At 36.7% G+C, this 17,205-nt stretch overlaps 1 protein-coding gene across 6 annotated transcripts in view; it reads right to left on the bottom strand.

Annotated features, from left to right (window-relative positions):
- Positions 1–17,205, bottom strand: part of WDFY3 (WD repeat and FYVE domain containing 3) — a 282,380-nt gene that overhangs the window by 81,471 nt on the left and 183,704 nt on the right. For 5 of the 6 annotated variants that reach the window (XM_043906285.1, XM_043906283.1, XM_043906284.1 and 2 more), the window contains 8 exons: positions 16,416–16,568; positions 13,277–13,350; positions 13,032–13,193; positions 11,579–11,673; positions 7,395–7,515; positions 6,844–7,061; positions 2,526–2,761; positions 1,222–1,356 (listed from right to left, as the gene is read on the bottom strand). In XM_043906285.1, coding sequence (XP_043762220.1) covers positions 1,222–1,356; positions 2,526–2,761; positions 6,844–7,061; positions 7,395–7,515; positions 11,579–11,673; positions 13,032–13,193; positions 13,277–13,350; positions 16,416–16,568 — 1,194 coding nt within the window. The remainder of the gene's footprint in view (positions 1–1,221; positions 1,357–2,525; positions 2,762–6,843; positions 7,062–7,394; positions 7,516–11,578; positions 11,674–13,031; positions 13,194–13,276; positions 13,351–16,415; positions 16,569–17,205) is intronic. The other variant, XM_043906282.1, reaches the window with a different exon arrangement.

Below are 17,205 nucleotides of genomic sequence, written 5' to 3'. Positions count from 1 at the left end.
ACTGCTGACTCAGAAGCACAGGTAACAACCTAGACTTGTGACTGGCATTTGAAGGGGCAGGATTGGTGGTGGGGGGCAGGGGAGTATCTTAAGAGACTGAGCCCTTAATCTGTGGAACTGGATGCTATATCCAGGCAGACAGTGTCAGAACTGGACTGAACGGTGGGGCACCCTTCTACATACTTGGTGACCTCAAGTGTCAGACAGAAGTAAAGCAGTGCTACAGGAGAAGACTGAATAAGAGACACACAGGAGTTTTCTTTTCCTTAAAAGCATTACCACAGTAACAATGATGATGATGCTAAAAAATTTAAGAAGACTCTATTTGAACAAAGTTTATCTTCTGATACTTGCTCAAAGAGTCTTTTTTCTCAGCTTAGATTTTTGTAATTGTTTATGAATGAAAACCAAAACCAGAATCCCAAAGCATTCTAAATGAACACATTTAATAGCAATGTTTTTTTCTTAGATTGCAGAAGAACAGTTTTGACTACAATCACATTTGTCAGGTACTCGCAATCCAAAGAGTCTAGTTAATAATTCCTCTTACAATGTGATCCTAAATTTTGTAAAAAAAAAAAAAGAAATCATTATTCACAGCATTCCTATGAGAGATAGGAACATAAATTTTGTCATTTACTCTTTCAATGCTTCATATCTAAGTTAGAAATAACTAAAATAGAAAACGAAAACACAAAGTAAAACTTGCACTGATAACATTTTAAGCCTCTAAATAGAGGTGACTGTATAATTTCAAATAACATATTGTTGCAACTGCATGTAATACAGTATATTCTATAAATGTATACACTGAAATATGTATTTTATAGCACTAACAGCATCAGTTAACACTTAATAAAGCTTGTATTCTATGCCAGGTACACTTGTAAGCACTTTGTGTACATACTAACTCATAAATCCTCACAAGAGTCCTAAGAGGTAACTTTTATCCTCATTATCATTTCATACATAAGGAAACTGAGGCACATGAGGTCAGTATGTCCGGAGGATCAGAGCTGGGATGCTGAATCCAGCTCCTGAGTTCAGGATCTTAACAACTGCACAGTCTGTCCTTACACTAGATGTAACAAAACAGAGGGGGTGAGGTTCCAGACACCACGTAGTAAATAAAGACTTCGGTTACCAAAAAGGATCCCTCTGTTATAAAGGAATCCCAGGCAGGAGGAATTACCGACAGGCGTCAGTGTTTCTGGGACTTACTGAATTCAGCATGCTTCGGAGCATGCCCAGTAACAAAAAAGCAGCTTCCGTGCACACATTGTGGATAGACGAGACCACGGTCCCACTGGAGGCAGGAACTCCGAAGATAAAGGTCCAGATGGAATCCAAGTCAAACTGCGGAGGGAAAAGTGAATCAGGATTAGGCACTGTCAGCTTTTCTCGGTAGAGACCCTCGCAAGTTCTAATGTTCTAAAATTTCTTTGAAATTAGTTTCTTTCAAAGCGAGCAATGAAGAAGAGGTAGAGACTTAACGCTCTTCCCTCCTATGTTTTAAAACTCATTTTTACATTTACAAGACAAAGTGAATCTTATGCATCAGTGTCCTAGGTATTTATGTTAAAAACACCCTTTTCTTTTTTTTTCTAAGGAAAGCAAACAAAGATGCTTGCTAATTAGCTAGGTGATGAAATTAAAGAACTAATGGCTTTAAGTAGGATCTCTTCAAAAAGCACAGTGAATTCACTCCCCACACTCCACTCTCAGCCATGTTCTAATTCACTTTCAGATTACATATAGATTAAGATGTGCCCAAATAAAAAACAGTTTGAGGAGATTTATTCATTTTGACCATGGTGTCATGCTTATTTTGAAAATTATATAACCAAACTCTGCTTTGCTCATACATCTGTATCGTGATTTAATGTAAGGGTACAGACTCAGTGTTTTCATTTAAAAGGTCTTGTCGATTACTACAGCTGATTTGAATAACATCTTGGGATTATTATGGAAGCGTAATTTAGTTTAAGACTAAATTCCTACATCTCTGCAGTGCTACAGACATAAGCTATATACAGATATCCACATAGTCTTAAGTTTAGAAAAGCAGGTTAAAGCCTTACTGTTTTCCTAATGTGGACATTATCTATCATTAAGAATTTAAAAACACTTTTCTAATCAGAACTTGCACTAAAAATCCTTTCATACCTACCCAATTAATTTGTGGAATGCACATTACTTTGTTTTTAATTCTACATAAATTAAATTATATTTCTAGATAAAAATTACATAACTAGAATTCTTTTGATCACCATTAAAGTATCATCCAAAATCTTCCCATGTATATAATCACACAGAATAATCATAAAGAGAAAAAGAACAACAGGAACACAGAACTTCTTTTTGGGAAATTTTTCTATAGTATTTTCAGATTTCTATGACCCCAATCAAATCCCAAATGTGAGATAGGGATGGAACCAGTTGGTTTTTACTGTGATGAACTCATCACCCTGCAGTGACTTTTTGGCAAATGTAATTACACTTACACCCGACTAGGTAATTCCTACCTGGCAACCCTGCTTACATCGGCTGCTGACGACAGGCACACTGACCTGCAGGTTCTCAGGCAGCTCACTAACGGGCTGCTGCAGAAACAATGCCATGAGGAGGAAATAGAGAGCAGGGACATTAGTGTGTTTAGGAAGGAATGACTGAAGAACCGGAAAGCCAGGAAAGTGACAAGCATCCCGGTTAATCTCCCTGACAGTCGATCGTCCACCAGCACTCCTGCCCACATTGAATCCTAAGAGGAAATACAATGAGAAGGATGAAGTTAGTCATTGATTACTATGTTATATTTGCACAGAAAGGAGTAAGTCAGCGTATGTGACAGTTCCATCTCCGACATTCATATTAATATAAGCCATTAACTACTCAACTTGGGAATTAATCTTCCAGTCAGAAGTTTTACTTTACCTTCTCTTTGACTTTGGCAAGCCTGTCTATTACGATAAGGCTTCCCTGGTGGCTCAGATGGCAATGAATCTGCCTGCAACGCAGGAGACCCGAGTTCCATCCCTGGGTGGGGAAGTTCCCCTGGAGAAGGGAATGGCTACCCACTCCAGCATTCTTGCCTGGAGAATCCCATGGCCAGAGGAGCCTGGTGGGCTACAGTCCATGGAGTCACAAAGAGTTAGATCTTAAAACATAGTTGGGGCAGTCAGATACAAGAGGTAAGATAAACTCTATTCATTAAAAGAATGACATCCAGGGACTTGGTTAAGACTCTGCTTCCAACGCAGGGGGAATGGGTTCAATTAATTCCTGGTTGAGGAACTAAGATCCCACCTGCTGGGAGGGATGGCCAAAGAATTAAAAAGAAAAAAAAAAAAGTAATATTTTAAAAGTAGCCAGATTGTAGGATACTACTAAAAATGTAACTTAAAAATATGATAGCCATAAGAGTTAATATATTTCATTTGTCCTGAATATTATGAACTAATTAGCCTTAAATGACCTACAAATTTAGAGATAGGGCAAAATGAATATACGAAATAATCTTTGCTTGCATGATCTGTAACTCTGTGGGAAAGTTTTCTGGCCAAGGGACAGCAAATCTGAGCCCACTGTGACTGTGGGTATCTGGACATCCAAAGTGTGTTCTAGAAGCACAGGTCTGCCAGGAGATTAACTACTTATCTGTGTGGTTTACAGCACCAGTTTTCCCATCAATCCTGTTTCCTCTGTTATATAGGTAATTTGGGAAAATTTAATTAGTTCTTTCACCAACTCCACACCTAGTACACTGCTCAGTACAGAAGGAATATTGGCCAGAGGTTGAATGGAAAACTTTTGCAAATAGTAATCAAAGATGAAAGACTGACTTTTACTCTGAAGCAATTTTTATTTCAATGAGTATCTGCATTTTTTTCCCAAATTCTTTTTCTAAGACAAAGTAGCATATGCTTGCTACTATTTAAAATAATGAAAGAGAAATCTATGTCTAGGTGGCTTTTTAAAGAGTCCAAATAAATTGCTCAGTGTGATATTAATTAATCCTCTGGAGTATATGGTCTTCTAATTAACAAAAAACTGGACAGTAATTTACCAAACTCTTCATATATCATCTCATTTCTTAAACAATGAGCATGTGAGTAAGAAATTGCTATTATCCTTTAGTATAATGTGGAAAATATGCAATTTGTTCAAAGTCATGAAGTTAATGAGGGGTGGCACTAGGACCTGTAGCCCAACGGAGCCTGTGAAGTTACATGGTCTCCCTTGCGTGTGTGTGTTAAGTCACTTCAGTCGTGTCTGACTCTTTGCAATCCTGTAGACTGTAGCCCACCAGGCTCCTCTGTCCCTGTGGCTCTCCAGGCAAGAATACTGGAGTTGGAGTGGGTTGCCATGCCCTCCTCCAGGGGATCTTCCTGACCCATAGACCAAACCCAAGTCTCTTACACCTCCTGCACTGGCAGGCGGGTTCTTTACCACTAGTGTCGCCTGGGAAGCCCTGGTCCTCTTAATAACATTACCACGTTCCTAAGAAACTAGCTGCATAAGGAATACTGGGTGATATTCGTTTGCAGTAAATTCTAAATGAAATCATAAATATAAAAAAAGTCTGAGCCTTAAGATATCAAAAAACAAAGTGGTATTTTATACATTAAAGGAAAATAAATTTTGACCAAACTACAGGTCCTTAATGAAAAGCAATGCTAGCATTTATTTTCCTTTCCAAATTTTCACACTCTATTTCTACCCCATAGTGGATCTTAAGGAATATCTACTATGTTTTTAACAACTGAGCATTAATTTAGATTTAAGCTACAGCTGATGTAGCTGGAGTTTGATGGACAGGGAAGCCTGGTTGCTGCAGTCCATGGGGCTGCAAAGAGTCGGACAAGACTGAGTGCCTGAACTGAAGCCACAGCTACATGGTGTTTTTATAAAGAAAAAACTGATGAAAACTAATAAATGTGAGTAAAACATTCAAAAACATACTGTTCATCAGTTCAAAGAGAAATTGAATCCACTGAGATGAAATATCAGTATATAAATTTCTGTATATGTACACAAGTATGTATGTATGTATCAGATTGATATTCAGAGAAAATGATATTAAATTGAAATGAGTTTAAATGAAACTTAAATACCTAGATTCCTCTTTTAGAACCAAAGCAGCATACGTAATGTACAGGCAGGTGTCAAGGAAGGACAAATAAGTTCTTAGACAGGAAGTCTGGTTGGTCAGATAAGTTAAAAGCTCCTTTTCCTGATATTATTGAAGCGGTGCAGGACAGAAAAAAACCCACAGAATTGACAGAAGACAGATACTCAGAAATATTACTCTCTGACTCAGGGAACTCATGTATTTAGCAGTCTTACTTCCCTAATTAGAGAAGAATTAATTCTTAATTTATACTCATTAGGTTTTCCTATAAAATATAACTTATATACCATAAAATACATACATTTGTGTCTGGAATCATGACAATAAATGACATGACATATGTTAAAGAATTTTGCAAACCACAAAGTGCTAGGTGAAACCTGGGTGTTATTTTGGCCTCCAATGAGAAGCAGTGTTGTCAATCAGCATGAAAAACTCCCAAAGAATTCGATAGAACTCACATTGAATTATGCCTTTTGTTTATTCCCTTAGTAGCTACTAGCTACCATTAAGGTCAATAAGCTAAGTTTCTTGCTGCAAAACTGTTGATAAAAATCTCTATAATGATAATAATAAAAAATATTTATTTTAAAAGAGTTGATTTTCCTGAGAAATCATTTCACAGTGATTTCTGAATTTCTTTCCTTATCACTTACAAAGTTCCTTCAGACATTTTTCACATGTGAAATAACAATAAAATAATCCTTTGGTGTAAGCTCTTTCTTCCTACCATTTGTTTTAACATCTGACAGCACATGTTACACCAAGGTATTGATACTTTTACATTTTTTTCTTAACAGACAAATTACATATTAAAATCTGATCCCTAAATTTTCCATCTGACAAGGGTAAATAGTTATTCTTAGTGCTTACTGCAGAATACAGTTATATATGATTTTAAATTGTAATGTCATAAAGATAATCTTAAAATACCTTACAAACTGAATGACCATAATTTTCAATAAAAACATTGTATTAAATATGCATTTTCCAAAATAAGATAATTAACATGAATAGGAATGTATATATTAGTTCACATGAATCTAATATAGAAAACCATAATTTTCTATTATTATTTAAATGCTCAGTTCAATGTTGAAAACAGCATAGAGTCAGTGAGCAGAGATTAAGGAGCTTCGGCTGACATTCTGATCAGCTTAAATCTTGAGTGATAATATAACATAACTGTTAAAACCATGGGCTTTGGATGAGTGACTTGGACTCAGATTTTGACACTTCTTACCTGACAAGTGACATTACCCCTATGCCTTGACATTCTCATCTGTAAAATGGGTATGACGATATTTATATCTCATAGGGTTACTGTAAAGATAAATTACTGTGAAAATGAAAAGTGTAACTGGCAAGGAATAAGCACACAAATTATTGATTACTACTATTAATTCTATTCTGATAGTTTGTAAATTATTTACTTATAGGTCAGAAAGGAAACTATAAACAAAAAGAAATCATAAGAAATTTACTTGAGTTTTCACATCTTGATGTCCTGTCTCTGACTTCAGTTTGACTTGCAATTAAAAAAAATTTTTTTAATTTTATGTTTTTTTTAAAAATTTTATGTTTTTTATTCTCTCATTAAAGTTCTTGATTCTTAATGGTTGTTAGATAAATCAAACAGTATAAGCTTACCTAAAATTTAAAAACACAACACAAAGCTCATTTCAAAGCAGCCGACCATAGAAGTCCCATACCTAATACAGTTCCGATCTTATTCGTTAAGACAGCGTCTGTCTGCTCCAGCCAGCCTCCACCACTGAGCCCCTCCTTGAACTTGATGAGAATAGACGGGTTACTCAGTAGGACAACAAGAATCCTCATGGCTGCCGTGACTGTGGTAGAATGCAAGTGTTCTTCCATGAACATCATAATCCAGTCAAAACCCAGCGTCCTGACCAGCTCCTCACAAGCTCTATTCAGACAGATGGATTAAACAAAACATTAATTTCAAGGATTAGAATTTCAAATTAAAAAGAAAACTAGGACCAGCTTTTGTTCTTGAGATACTATGAATTTCAGGGTTTTAAAAAGAAATCTATTAAAAGTCGGCAGCAAACAAGATATATGCACACTTATAGCTAATTCATGTAGCTGTATAGCATAAACCAACATGACACTGTAAAGCAATTATACTCCAATTAAAAAATAAATTAAAAGCAAGTCAAAGGCAAATATTTCTTTTGTCTAAAATGAATTAACTAGTAAAATCCACTATTACCATCAATTCTCAAAAGATTTTACTTACTGCAAATTAATGCTTGTCTTTTCTTTAGATGTATAAACCAGTTTTAGTAAGATATCCAGAAGTCTGTTCCTCAAAAGTATAAGATTAGCAGATACAAGACCTCCGAACTCTTCTTCGGTTCCTGCAATGAGAATAAATACATTGAATTGCCCTAGCAGATAAACTAGGATAAAATATCCAACACTGGTCTAGGAAATATCACTGAAATATATCTTTCAGAAAACATTTTCTCTAGGAGTACTTTCCACTACAGTGAACACAAAAAAAGGGTCTATTAAACATTCCTCTTTAAAATCATGAAAACTGTTCATTTACTTATATGTTAGCTGAACAGTGGTGTCTGACTCTTGGTGACTCCATGGACTATAGCCCACCAGGTTCCTCTGTCATGGGATTTTCCAGGCAAGAATACTGGAGTGGGTTGCCATTTCCTTCTCCAGGGAATCTTCCTGACCCAGGGACTGAACCAGGCTCTCCTGCATTGCAAGCAGATTCTTTACTGTCTGAGCCATCAGGAAGTTAAAAAGGGACAGTAAAGACTGTGAACCCTTTTTTATATTAATATTCCTTTCTTGTACTTACAGGGTAAAGTGATCAAATGAGGATCATGTGAACAAAAATAACAATGCAAATCCTTACTTTCTAGTTCTTTTTTAAATAATTTTTTAAAATTTAAAAATGAAAAGAGGAAGCATAAATTATTCAATAATTATAATACATAAAGGAAAGCTAGACTTAAATAGCACTGACCAGAGGGAAAGGCACAGAAATGTACAAGAGAACTTGGGGAAGGAAGGGAGGAAGGCAGAAAGCGTCTGGCTCTCAGTGGATAGTCCTGGAAGCACAGGGACTGGAATCCATGGCCCAGTGTTCCAGGCCCAACTCTGCCATATGGAGCTGTAGGTTAATAAGTCACAATAAACATGCCTTCTTTTTTATTCTATAATTGAAGCTCAGGCTAAAACTGAATGACCAAGGTTATATGCGTCTACTTGCTTGGGCAAGGGACCATTTTTACCCTTAAACACTTGTCTTTTTAAAATGCTAATTTAGTGCCTTAGTCATTGGGAAGGGTGCTTTAAGTTTACCAAGGGGACTCAAGATTCCCTCCCTTTCTAGTAGGCAAATGACTGGTAATTTATAAATCGCCTTATTGAAGGCAAACCACACAACTTACACTGACGAAGGAATTACTTCCTTTCAGGTTTTCCTTTTGATAAAATGACAATCTACACAGAAATTAAGAATTCTCCTTGGTTTTTATAAATAGTTTTTTCACTTTCAGTTATGTTTCCCCTAATTTTCAGATACAGGTTTAAATAATGAACTCAAAGAAATTTCCAGGTTAACTTTTTCCCATTCAAATGGATGGTTTACTCCCCACTGCATTGCCCTTTCATGCTATTTATTTTATTTTGCATTAATTATTGTATCACTGTTCAGCATTATTCAAACCACTTGTTTGTAGGTGTATCCTGAAGACTGTATAAACTATTTGAAAGAAAAAAAATTACAGTTTCAATTTTTGGGAAACATGTTATACTTAAGACAGTCCAGTTCACACAAATAATTAATGTCATAGACTAACAAGACCTGCAAATCATTTTGCCTTTCTCTAATCTTTCAAATGGCAATGAATTGATAAGCAGAATACTAATTTAATCAGCTTGGCAGATCAAGAGAAAATTTTCCTAATTTATACATCCCTGCTACTGTGCTCTTGTCAAAAAAAATTCACTAGTTGTAGTTACGGAATTCAATGATCAGCAAGAAATATGGAGACTACAGAAATATCTTATCCCGTATCTTTTTTTTTTAATACTTGGAATAAACCTGTTTTATAGTTTTCAAGGTTTTAAAGTACTCTCCTCTCTAATTCCTATTTATTTGGTTTATATTAATTCCGAACTTAGAAAAAATACTTGTATATTGAATTGATGGAACAATGCAGTGGTTAAAAGCTTAGAATGTTGGTTTAGAGTTGTAGCTATTGATTTCAATGTCCAGTATGGAGACTAGAGAAATACTTTTCCTATATCTTTTTTATACTTGAAATAAACATGTAATGTAGGTCCACTAAGATTCTAACAGTAGTCTCCTTAAAATTCATATTTACTCAGCTTATATTAATTCAGAACCTAGAAATAATCTTTGAATATACGGTAGAATAACACAGGGGTAAAAAGCTTAGAATGTTGGTTTGGACTACCATACTTTAAATGCAGTGGTGTGATCTCATTAAATTACTTCTGTTCAATCTTTCTAGACCTCAGTTTCCTCACTTTTTCTAAAACTGGTAATAACAGGACCAATTTCACAGGGTTGTTATAAGATTATATAGAGCACTTAAAAAGATCTGGCAAATACTAAGCACACCACCCTTATGGCAGAAAGTGAATAGGAACTAAAAAGCCTCTTGATGAAAGTGAAAGAGGAGAGTGAAAAAGTTGGCTTAAAGCTCAATATTCAGACAACTAAGATCATGGCATCTGGTCCCATCACTTCATGGGAAATAGATGGGGAGACAGTGGAAACAGTGTCAGACTTTATTTTTTGGGGCTCCAAAATCACTGCAGATGGTGACTGCAGCCATGAAATTAAAAGATGCTTACTCCTTACAAAGAAAGTTATGACCAACCTAGGCAGCATATTAAAAAGCAGAGACATTACTTTGCCAACAAAGGTCTGTCTGGTCAAGGCTATGGTTTTTCCAGTTGTCATGTATGGATGTGAGAATTGGACTGTGAAGAAAGCTGAGCACCGAAAAATTCAAAGTTCAAGTTGAAAGTTCAAAATGCTTTTGAACTGTGGTGTTGGAGAAGACTCTTGAGAGTCCCTTGGACTGCAAGGAGATCCAACCAGTCCATCCTAAAGGAGATCAGTCCTGGGTGTTCACTGGAAGGACTGATGCTGAATCTGAAACTCCAATACTTTGGCCACCTGATGCAAAGAGTTGACTTATTGGAAAAGACCCTGATGCTGGGAGGGATTGAGGGCAGGAGGAGGGGGGACGACAGAAGATGAGATGGCTGGATGGCATCACCGACTCGATGGGCATGAGTTTGAGTAAACTCCGGGAGTTGGTGATGGACAGGGAGGCCTGGGGTGCTGTGATTCATGGGGTCGCAAAGAGTCTGACACGACTGAGCGACTGAACTAAACTGAACTGAACTGAAACAAGTGTTATCCACTGATTTGATCTATATGCTTCTCACCCACTGCTACTTTGCTTCACCCAAAGAAATACCAACATTGTATCAAATGAATAGGAAGTAAGTGGTCACCTGCTTTATATGTTCTGCTCTATGATTTGCAGGAAGTCAGCCTCTCAAATCTCTTAGTTTCTCCTTTGAAAAACATAATTATACCACTTTCTCTTCTTACTCATGAAGCAGCAGAGAGGCTGTGCTCTGAATGATACAGCCAATATGGAAGAGAGCTCCCAGATGGATACGGTGGTGAGAATTTTAAAGGAACTCTTTTATGTGACATGATTAGGGAAGAACATTAACAGAATAATGATGTAAATAATGCTGACTAAATATAAAATACTGTGAATTTAATCACAGGTTAATTTAAAAGGTCCTTTCAGTGTTTTCCAAGCACATCTCCCGATCTATGATACATGACAGGAAAAATACATTCGAGCAAGGGAAAAATATGCTTCAAAGGAGGAAAGTTTATAAAAAAAAAAAAAAAGAAAAGTGGTTGTCATAGGCTCAGGAATTACAACTTACAAAAATTTGTTTTACACTTACATGATTCTAGTAAAATGTTCTTTCCCTCAATGATTATTAAATATTTAACAGGGAAATTAAAATAACAGTAATAGATACAATTCACTTTGGTAAGAATCTGTGTTTCTGAAGATTTATATAAATTAAAAAAAATAAAGTTCAAAAATTATACTGGAAGAGTTTATTGTTTAAAGGAACATCACTATAAATCTTGTAAAAACTGGAAAGATTTTTAAAGAAAATTCACACCCTTATTAAATTTGTAGATAATTCTGTATTTCTGTGTATTGTAGAGGCTTGGTCTAAGACAAATACATCTGTGAAAGACCAAGAAAAGTAATTCAGTGAGAAAAGTAAAATAACAGTGTCACATATAATTCAGGTTCAACTTGTGTCAGAAGAAGGCAGAGCACAGTAGTTCGGTTCCAAGCTCCAGAACTGACTCACCAGTGTCAGGCTTCTCTTCGTGGTTTATTTCCATAACTACAAACTTCTCACAAACTGCAAAGGTTGGTAAAGTAGAAGAAATGAACTGGCCAAACCTTTCAATACAAGAAAAAGGAGGTTATAGATTTTAATTTTTCTCTCTCCAAAACAAACAACACACTAAGAAACAAAAAAGCAAAGAAATGAAAACCAAGAGAGTACTTATTTTAACTGATCTTTTATAGATTTTACATGACTGTATTTCAGCTGCTTCCCCTAGAACTGCTGCAATTAACATCAGAACAAATAACATTAATATGCTATAATGTTTAAAATACATACAGGGAAAAATAAACTTCATCAGAAATATGAGCCCTTTAATGCATCGATCCAAATGATTTCAAAAACTCACCAGTATGGTCTCAATTAAAAATGTCCTAACATTACCTATATGGATCTGGGTTTTGAAAACACAGGTAAGATTAAAATCCTAGCTCTATCAGTTTTTAATCATGTTACTTGGGGCAAGTAGCTTAACCTCTCAGGGCTTTAATTCAATTTGTAATGTAGAAAAAAATAAAAGCCTTGATAGGTTACAGTGAAAATTTTAGCAAAGTGATCATCATAATACCAAGATAAGACCTAAATAAATATTACTACTAATAATGACAATCTCCAAATTAACCTTTAAACTCCAGTTTTAAATCTGTCACCAAGTTAAAGAAAAATGCTTTCAAGGTAACTGAATATAAAGTGAGTGATTTACATGCTGCACCAACAGGAGAGTACATTACTGGGAATACCCTAGTCAGCGAGTGTCACGTCATCTGTAATACTTGAGCAGTAACGTGACAAGAGGTGATTAAGTGCAGTTAAAAGCAATTTTCTACTTGGAAAATAACTTAGGTAGTTTTTTTCTTCCATTTCTAGCCAAGATGAGAATTCTCAAGTGCCTACTAGAACTGCTCTACAGATACTCCATAAATGTGCCTGAAGCCATATTTCACATTAGCAGCAAAGTAACACACATGTTATAGAAAAGATCTGAATATGCACCAATGACATACTATCATCAGTTTGGGTGATAAAGAACAAATACAAAAGACGTGGCATGTCCACTGTGAGTGTGTATGCATGTGCGTGTGTTTCTGCACATACATTTGAGAAGCAGCAAAGCCTCATCTTGGAAGAGGGCTGGGGATCAAGAATTCTTACACTGAACACTTTTATGTAAAGGACAATCAGCTTCACTGAACTAATTCTAACACCCATTCTCCCAAAATTCTATTAGTCTCTAGTGGCAACAACTGGTTTGCAAGATACATGCCTATTTTCCAGGATCTACAAGTATCCTGAATAGTATTAACTTCGCAGGTATTATCCAGGCATAGGAAGCAATTACATTCACCTCAGTCATCTTAATCTCACTGGTACTTTTAGTGAACAAACCGATGAACACAGAAGTTTTCACTACCTGAGTAGATCATTGCTGTTGGGAAAACCCTGCAGTAAGAAGCTCAGCACGTTACTAATAGCAGCAATGGTAGGCTGGGATAGAGACATATCTCGAAGAGTCAGTAGCAGCTTTGGGATTAGCTGGAATTCCCTCATCAACTTGGCATTCTTTGAAGCTTCACTGTAAGAGAAAGAAGGTTTCATACAATGTACTGGCAGCACGTCTGTAACTGAACAACTAACAGTTTAGATATCAGCCAGTACCTGGACTCTGTGAGCAATTCAATGAAGTGTTCAAATAGGGAGAGATGAAGTTCATACGGAGCATGGAGCCAGACCTAAAACAAAAACGAAGAACAGTGGTTTTACTTGGGGTTAAAAAATACCCCAAACTGCAATCCAATAAACAAAAATGCAGTACGTATAACTTATTTCACTTAGACAAATTAGATAAATTAATTGAATATAGCCACTTAGATTTTATTTGCTGTTGTACTATAAAACTGCTGGTATATGGGACTTCTGGTTCTGTTCATAAAGAGATAATTGCAGTGAAAATTACCCTCCTAGAGTAAACAACTTGGAGAAGGCAATGGCACCCCACTCCAGTACTCTTGCCTGGAAAATCCCATGGATGGAGGAGCCTGGTAGGCTGCAGTCCATCGGGTCGCTACAAGTTGGACACGACTGAAATGACTTAGCAGCAGCAGAGGCAGAGTAAACAACTAGAAAGGCAAGATCTACAGAAAATCTCTCTGGGCTCAGTGGCTGAATACTATTAGTGAATACTGAATATAACATACTGGATAGAATGATTACTGGATACAAAAACTGAATAGCAGGAATCCTGTGTAGGTCCAAAACTGGAGATAACCAATGCAAGGTAGCACCACAAACAATTCCTAACATTCATAAAGGGCTGGGGCTAGTCTGCACTCCCACCAACCTGTGTAGAGACTTCAAAATACACGGGAAGGTTGGGGAGAGGTCTCAGAGGTGTCATACCTTAGTAGGAGGGCTAAATAACCACTAAGGATGAATGAAAGTCCATCCAAACAAGGCTTAAAAGATGTTTCAAAACTGCAATGCCAGAGCAAAGCCTCGTTAAGAAAATAAAACAAAATTTACCAATCAACAATGTAAAACTTAGCATGTGATCAAAAGTTACCAAGTATGCAAATAAAAGGGAAAACATGAGTCATAAGAGAAAAAAAAAAATCATTACAAATAGGCCCAGAAATGAGAGAGATGGTAGAATTATCGTGACCTCGTGTTTTTAATTTATTATTTTAGTTGCACTGGGCTGTTGCTGCACAGGCTTTCTACCTGCGGTGAGCATGGGGTACCCGCGGTCGGGGCTGCAGACTTCTCACTGTGATGGCTTCTTGTTGCAGAACACAGGCTTAGGCCGCACGGGCTTCAGTCGCTGTGGCCTGTGGTGAGCACAGGCTCACTAGCTGCGATGCACAGGCTCAGCTGCTCTGTAACATGGGGGACCTTCCTGAACCCGGGATTGAACCTGTGTCTCCTACACGGGCAGGCGGATTCTTTACGACTGAGCCACAAGGGAAGCCCTCTGCAAACCTCTGTTCCATGCTTTCACAAATTTTTTATTGTCTATTTGCTTTTCTCATCTAATGCATTAAATGCCTTGAGGCATGGACTCTTATTTTCACATTCTTAGCACTTAATACAGTGCTGGGCTCAAACATGTTAAATAATTATTTTCTAATAGAATGAGATGTTTGTGTATTAGAACTTGGAATATTCGGCTGAGAAATGTGTACTTTATCATGTAAGGCAGAGCACTGAAAATTTTTAATATGTTACATGATTGTATCTTGGAAAGAATAAGGTAAAAAAACACGTAAAACAGACTGAAGAAAGGGAAAAAGAAGAGATCACTATTTTAGTAAGAGGAGAACTGATTAGGGCTTGGATCAGGATGTAGCAGGAGAAACAGAAAACACAGGATACATGAAATGCGGAAGCAGAATCTGCCTTAATTCATGCTGTTTATAAACACTGAAGGAAGAGGAAGCTGATTTTTCAATTTCAAGTCTCAGTGAATGGGAGAATTGGTGGTGCTACTAATAGAAACAGAAGTTCAAAGGAAGAACTAACTTGGGGAAGGAAGTTACGTTCAGTATAGCTGTTGCTGGGACACAGAAATGGAAACATTTAGGAAGTTAGAAATACGTCTGGATTCACATATCAAGCTAAAGATTTAGGTTTGCAACTCTCCGTAGAGATGAGCCTGTGGGGCTGGGTGAGAATCTAAAGGAAAGAGAACAACACGGACAGAAGTGATAAAGAAGTGAAGAGGGACACTTTTCTGTAATGAAAATGTCATACAATGTAGGAGACACAAGTTCCATCCTTGCATCAGGAAGAAAGAAATGGCAACCCACTCCAGTATTCTTGCCTCAAAAATCCCATGGACAGAGCCGCCTGGTGGACTACAGTCTATGGGGTCACAAAAGAGTCGGACATGACCTAGTGACTAAACAACAACAAAATGAAAATTTCATCACCAGAAAATGATGGGGAAAGTAGTGAACAAGATACAGAGCCAGGTGAGTGACGCCTAAAAGCTGGCAAGAGGACATGCGAGAAAATGGAAACACTGCATCATGTGCTGTGGAGGCTGGGGTACCAAGAACAGAGGAGAGCCACGCTAATAAGCTTTCAAATAAAATTTCAGTACAACATTTAGGGCACACAGTCTTTAAAAGAAATGACATCTTAGTTACAGATGGCTAACTTTTGTAGCTTACGAAAGTTACAAAGAAGAAGATTCAGGGCCAGACATCACAGCAAACTCTGAGTACTAGACACCATTCTGGGTTGTAGGGATACAAAGATGCAGACAGACATAATCTCTGCCCTTGTAAAGCCTCCAGTCTTGTGGGAGGAGATTTCATATAGTGATGTGAGTGCAAAATGCTGTGAACAAGAAATTGAAGACAGAAAGAATATGCTTGATTAAGTGGTGCCTTGAGAGGACAGAGTAGAAGCTGTTATGGTAGGAAGTTAGTAGAAATAAAAATCTTGTTATTTTGCTGAAATGAATATTTCACTATACAGCTACTAGTAACCAAAATTTTTTTTGCTGAAAGTATGTTTGCCTCTTGTCATGCCAGTGGCAACAGCAAATTGACTATAGTTAGGTATATGCATTACACCATTTCACTGTTACACTACTGGTACCATGGATTATTGCTGGGAAAAAGGAACACAATCACTATTTTGTTTGTTTTACTAAGGACATTAACATGAGCATCACAAAATTATAGAACAAAAACATGTCTTAGAAAACTCTTTCATAGTGAACTCTATAAATACACCAAATAAGGAATCGGTTCATTGATTATGTATTACCAGTTACTCTTTCTATACATACTTCAAAATCACAAAGGAGATCCTGGAAAGCTGTTGAATTTGGGATAATGGAGGTCTCGTGCCCACTGTCAACAGTTCCCACCAAGGAAAAAGTGAGATGGAGAATGTGGCTGTTAAGGAGGGGGCGTTTCTTCTTAAACAGCATTGCCAGCAGCTGAAAGAAAATACCAGCGCCTGCTGATCAGTCACACACACACACATGAGAACCCTACGGAGAGTGACTCCTGAGACTTCCACACCGATTTCCAATCTTTCATCATGATAACATAGTATTGTGGGAAATCTGAACATCAGGGTAGTTCCATTATTCTCTTACTAAAATATCCACTTTTACAAAAACTCTACTCATACATAAATACTTTGAGTTGCTGTTGCCATCACATGTATATAATTTTCTACTTCTGTTCTCTATATAACATTTTCTCAAAAGGATTGGTTTCTTTTGCAACACTGTCTCCATAATTACAATTTTAAAAGGCTGAATGATACATGGAACGGTTATATTAGTCCTTCTCATATTATTGGAACATTGAGATTATTCCTATTTTTTCATGATAGACAATGCAGCAACTTTTATTTTGAGAGTTTTGCAAAATAAAACATCAAAATACTACAATTAAATCTACTGAAAACACTATAGTAAACATTATCTACTACCAATGAACTATCTGCTAAAGTTAGAGAAGGCATTTATACTTCATCTACCCTAGAGGAATTTAATCTTGACCCCAATACTTATTTCTCTTGTTACAAGTAACTTTCCGCCTAAACCTAGCAGAGACTGTAAATAC

Source organism: Cervus elaphus, chromosome 6 (genome assembly GCF_910594005.1).
Source record: "Cervus elaphus chromosome 6, mCerEla1.1, whole genome shotgun sequence".
NCBI classification, from domain to species: domain Eukaryota; kingdom Metazoa; phylum Chordata; class Mammalia; order Artiodactyla; family Cervidae; genus Cervus; species Cervus elaphus.
This window is presented reverse-complemented; position numbering and strand designations above follow the sequence as displayed.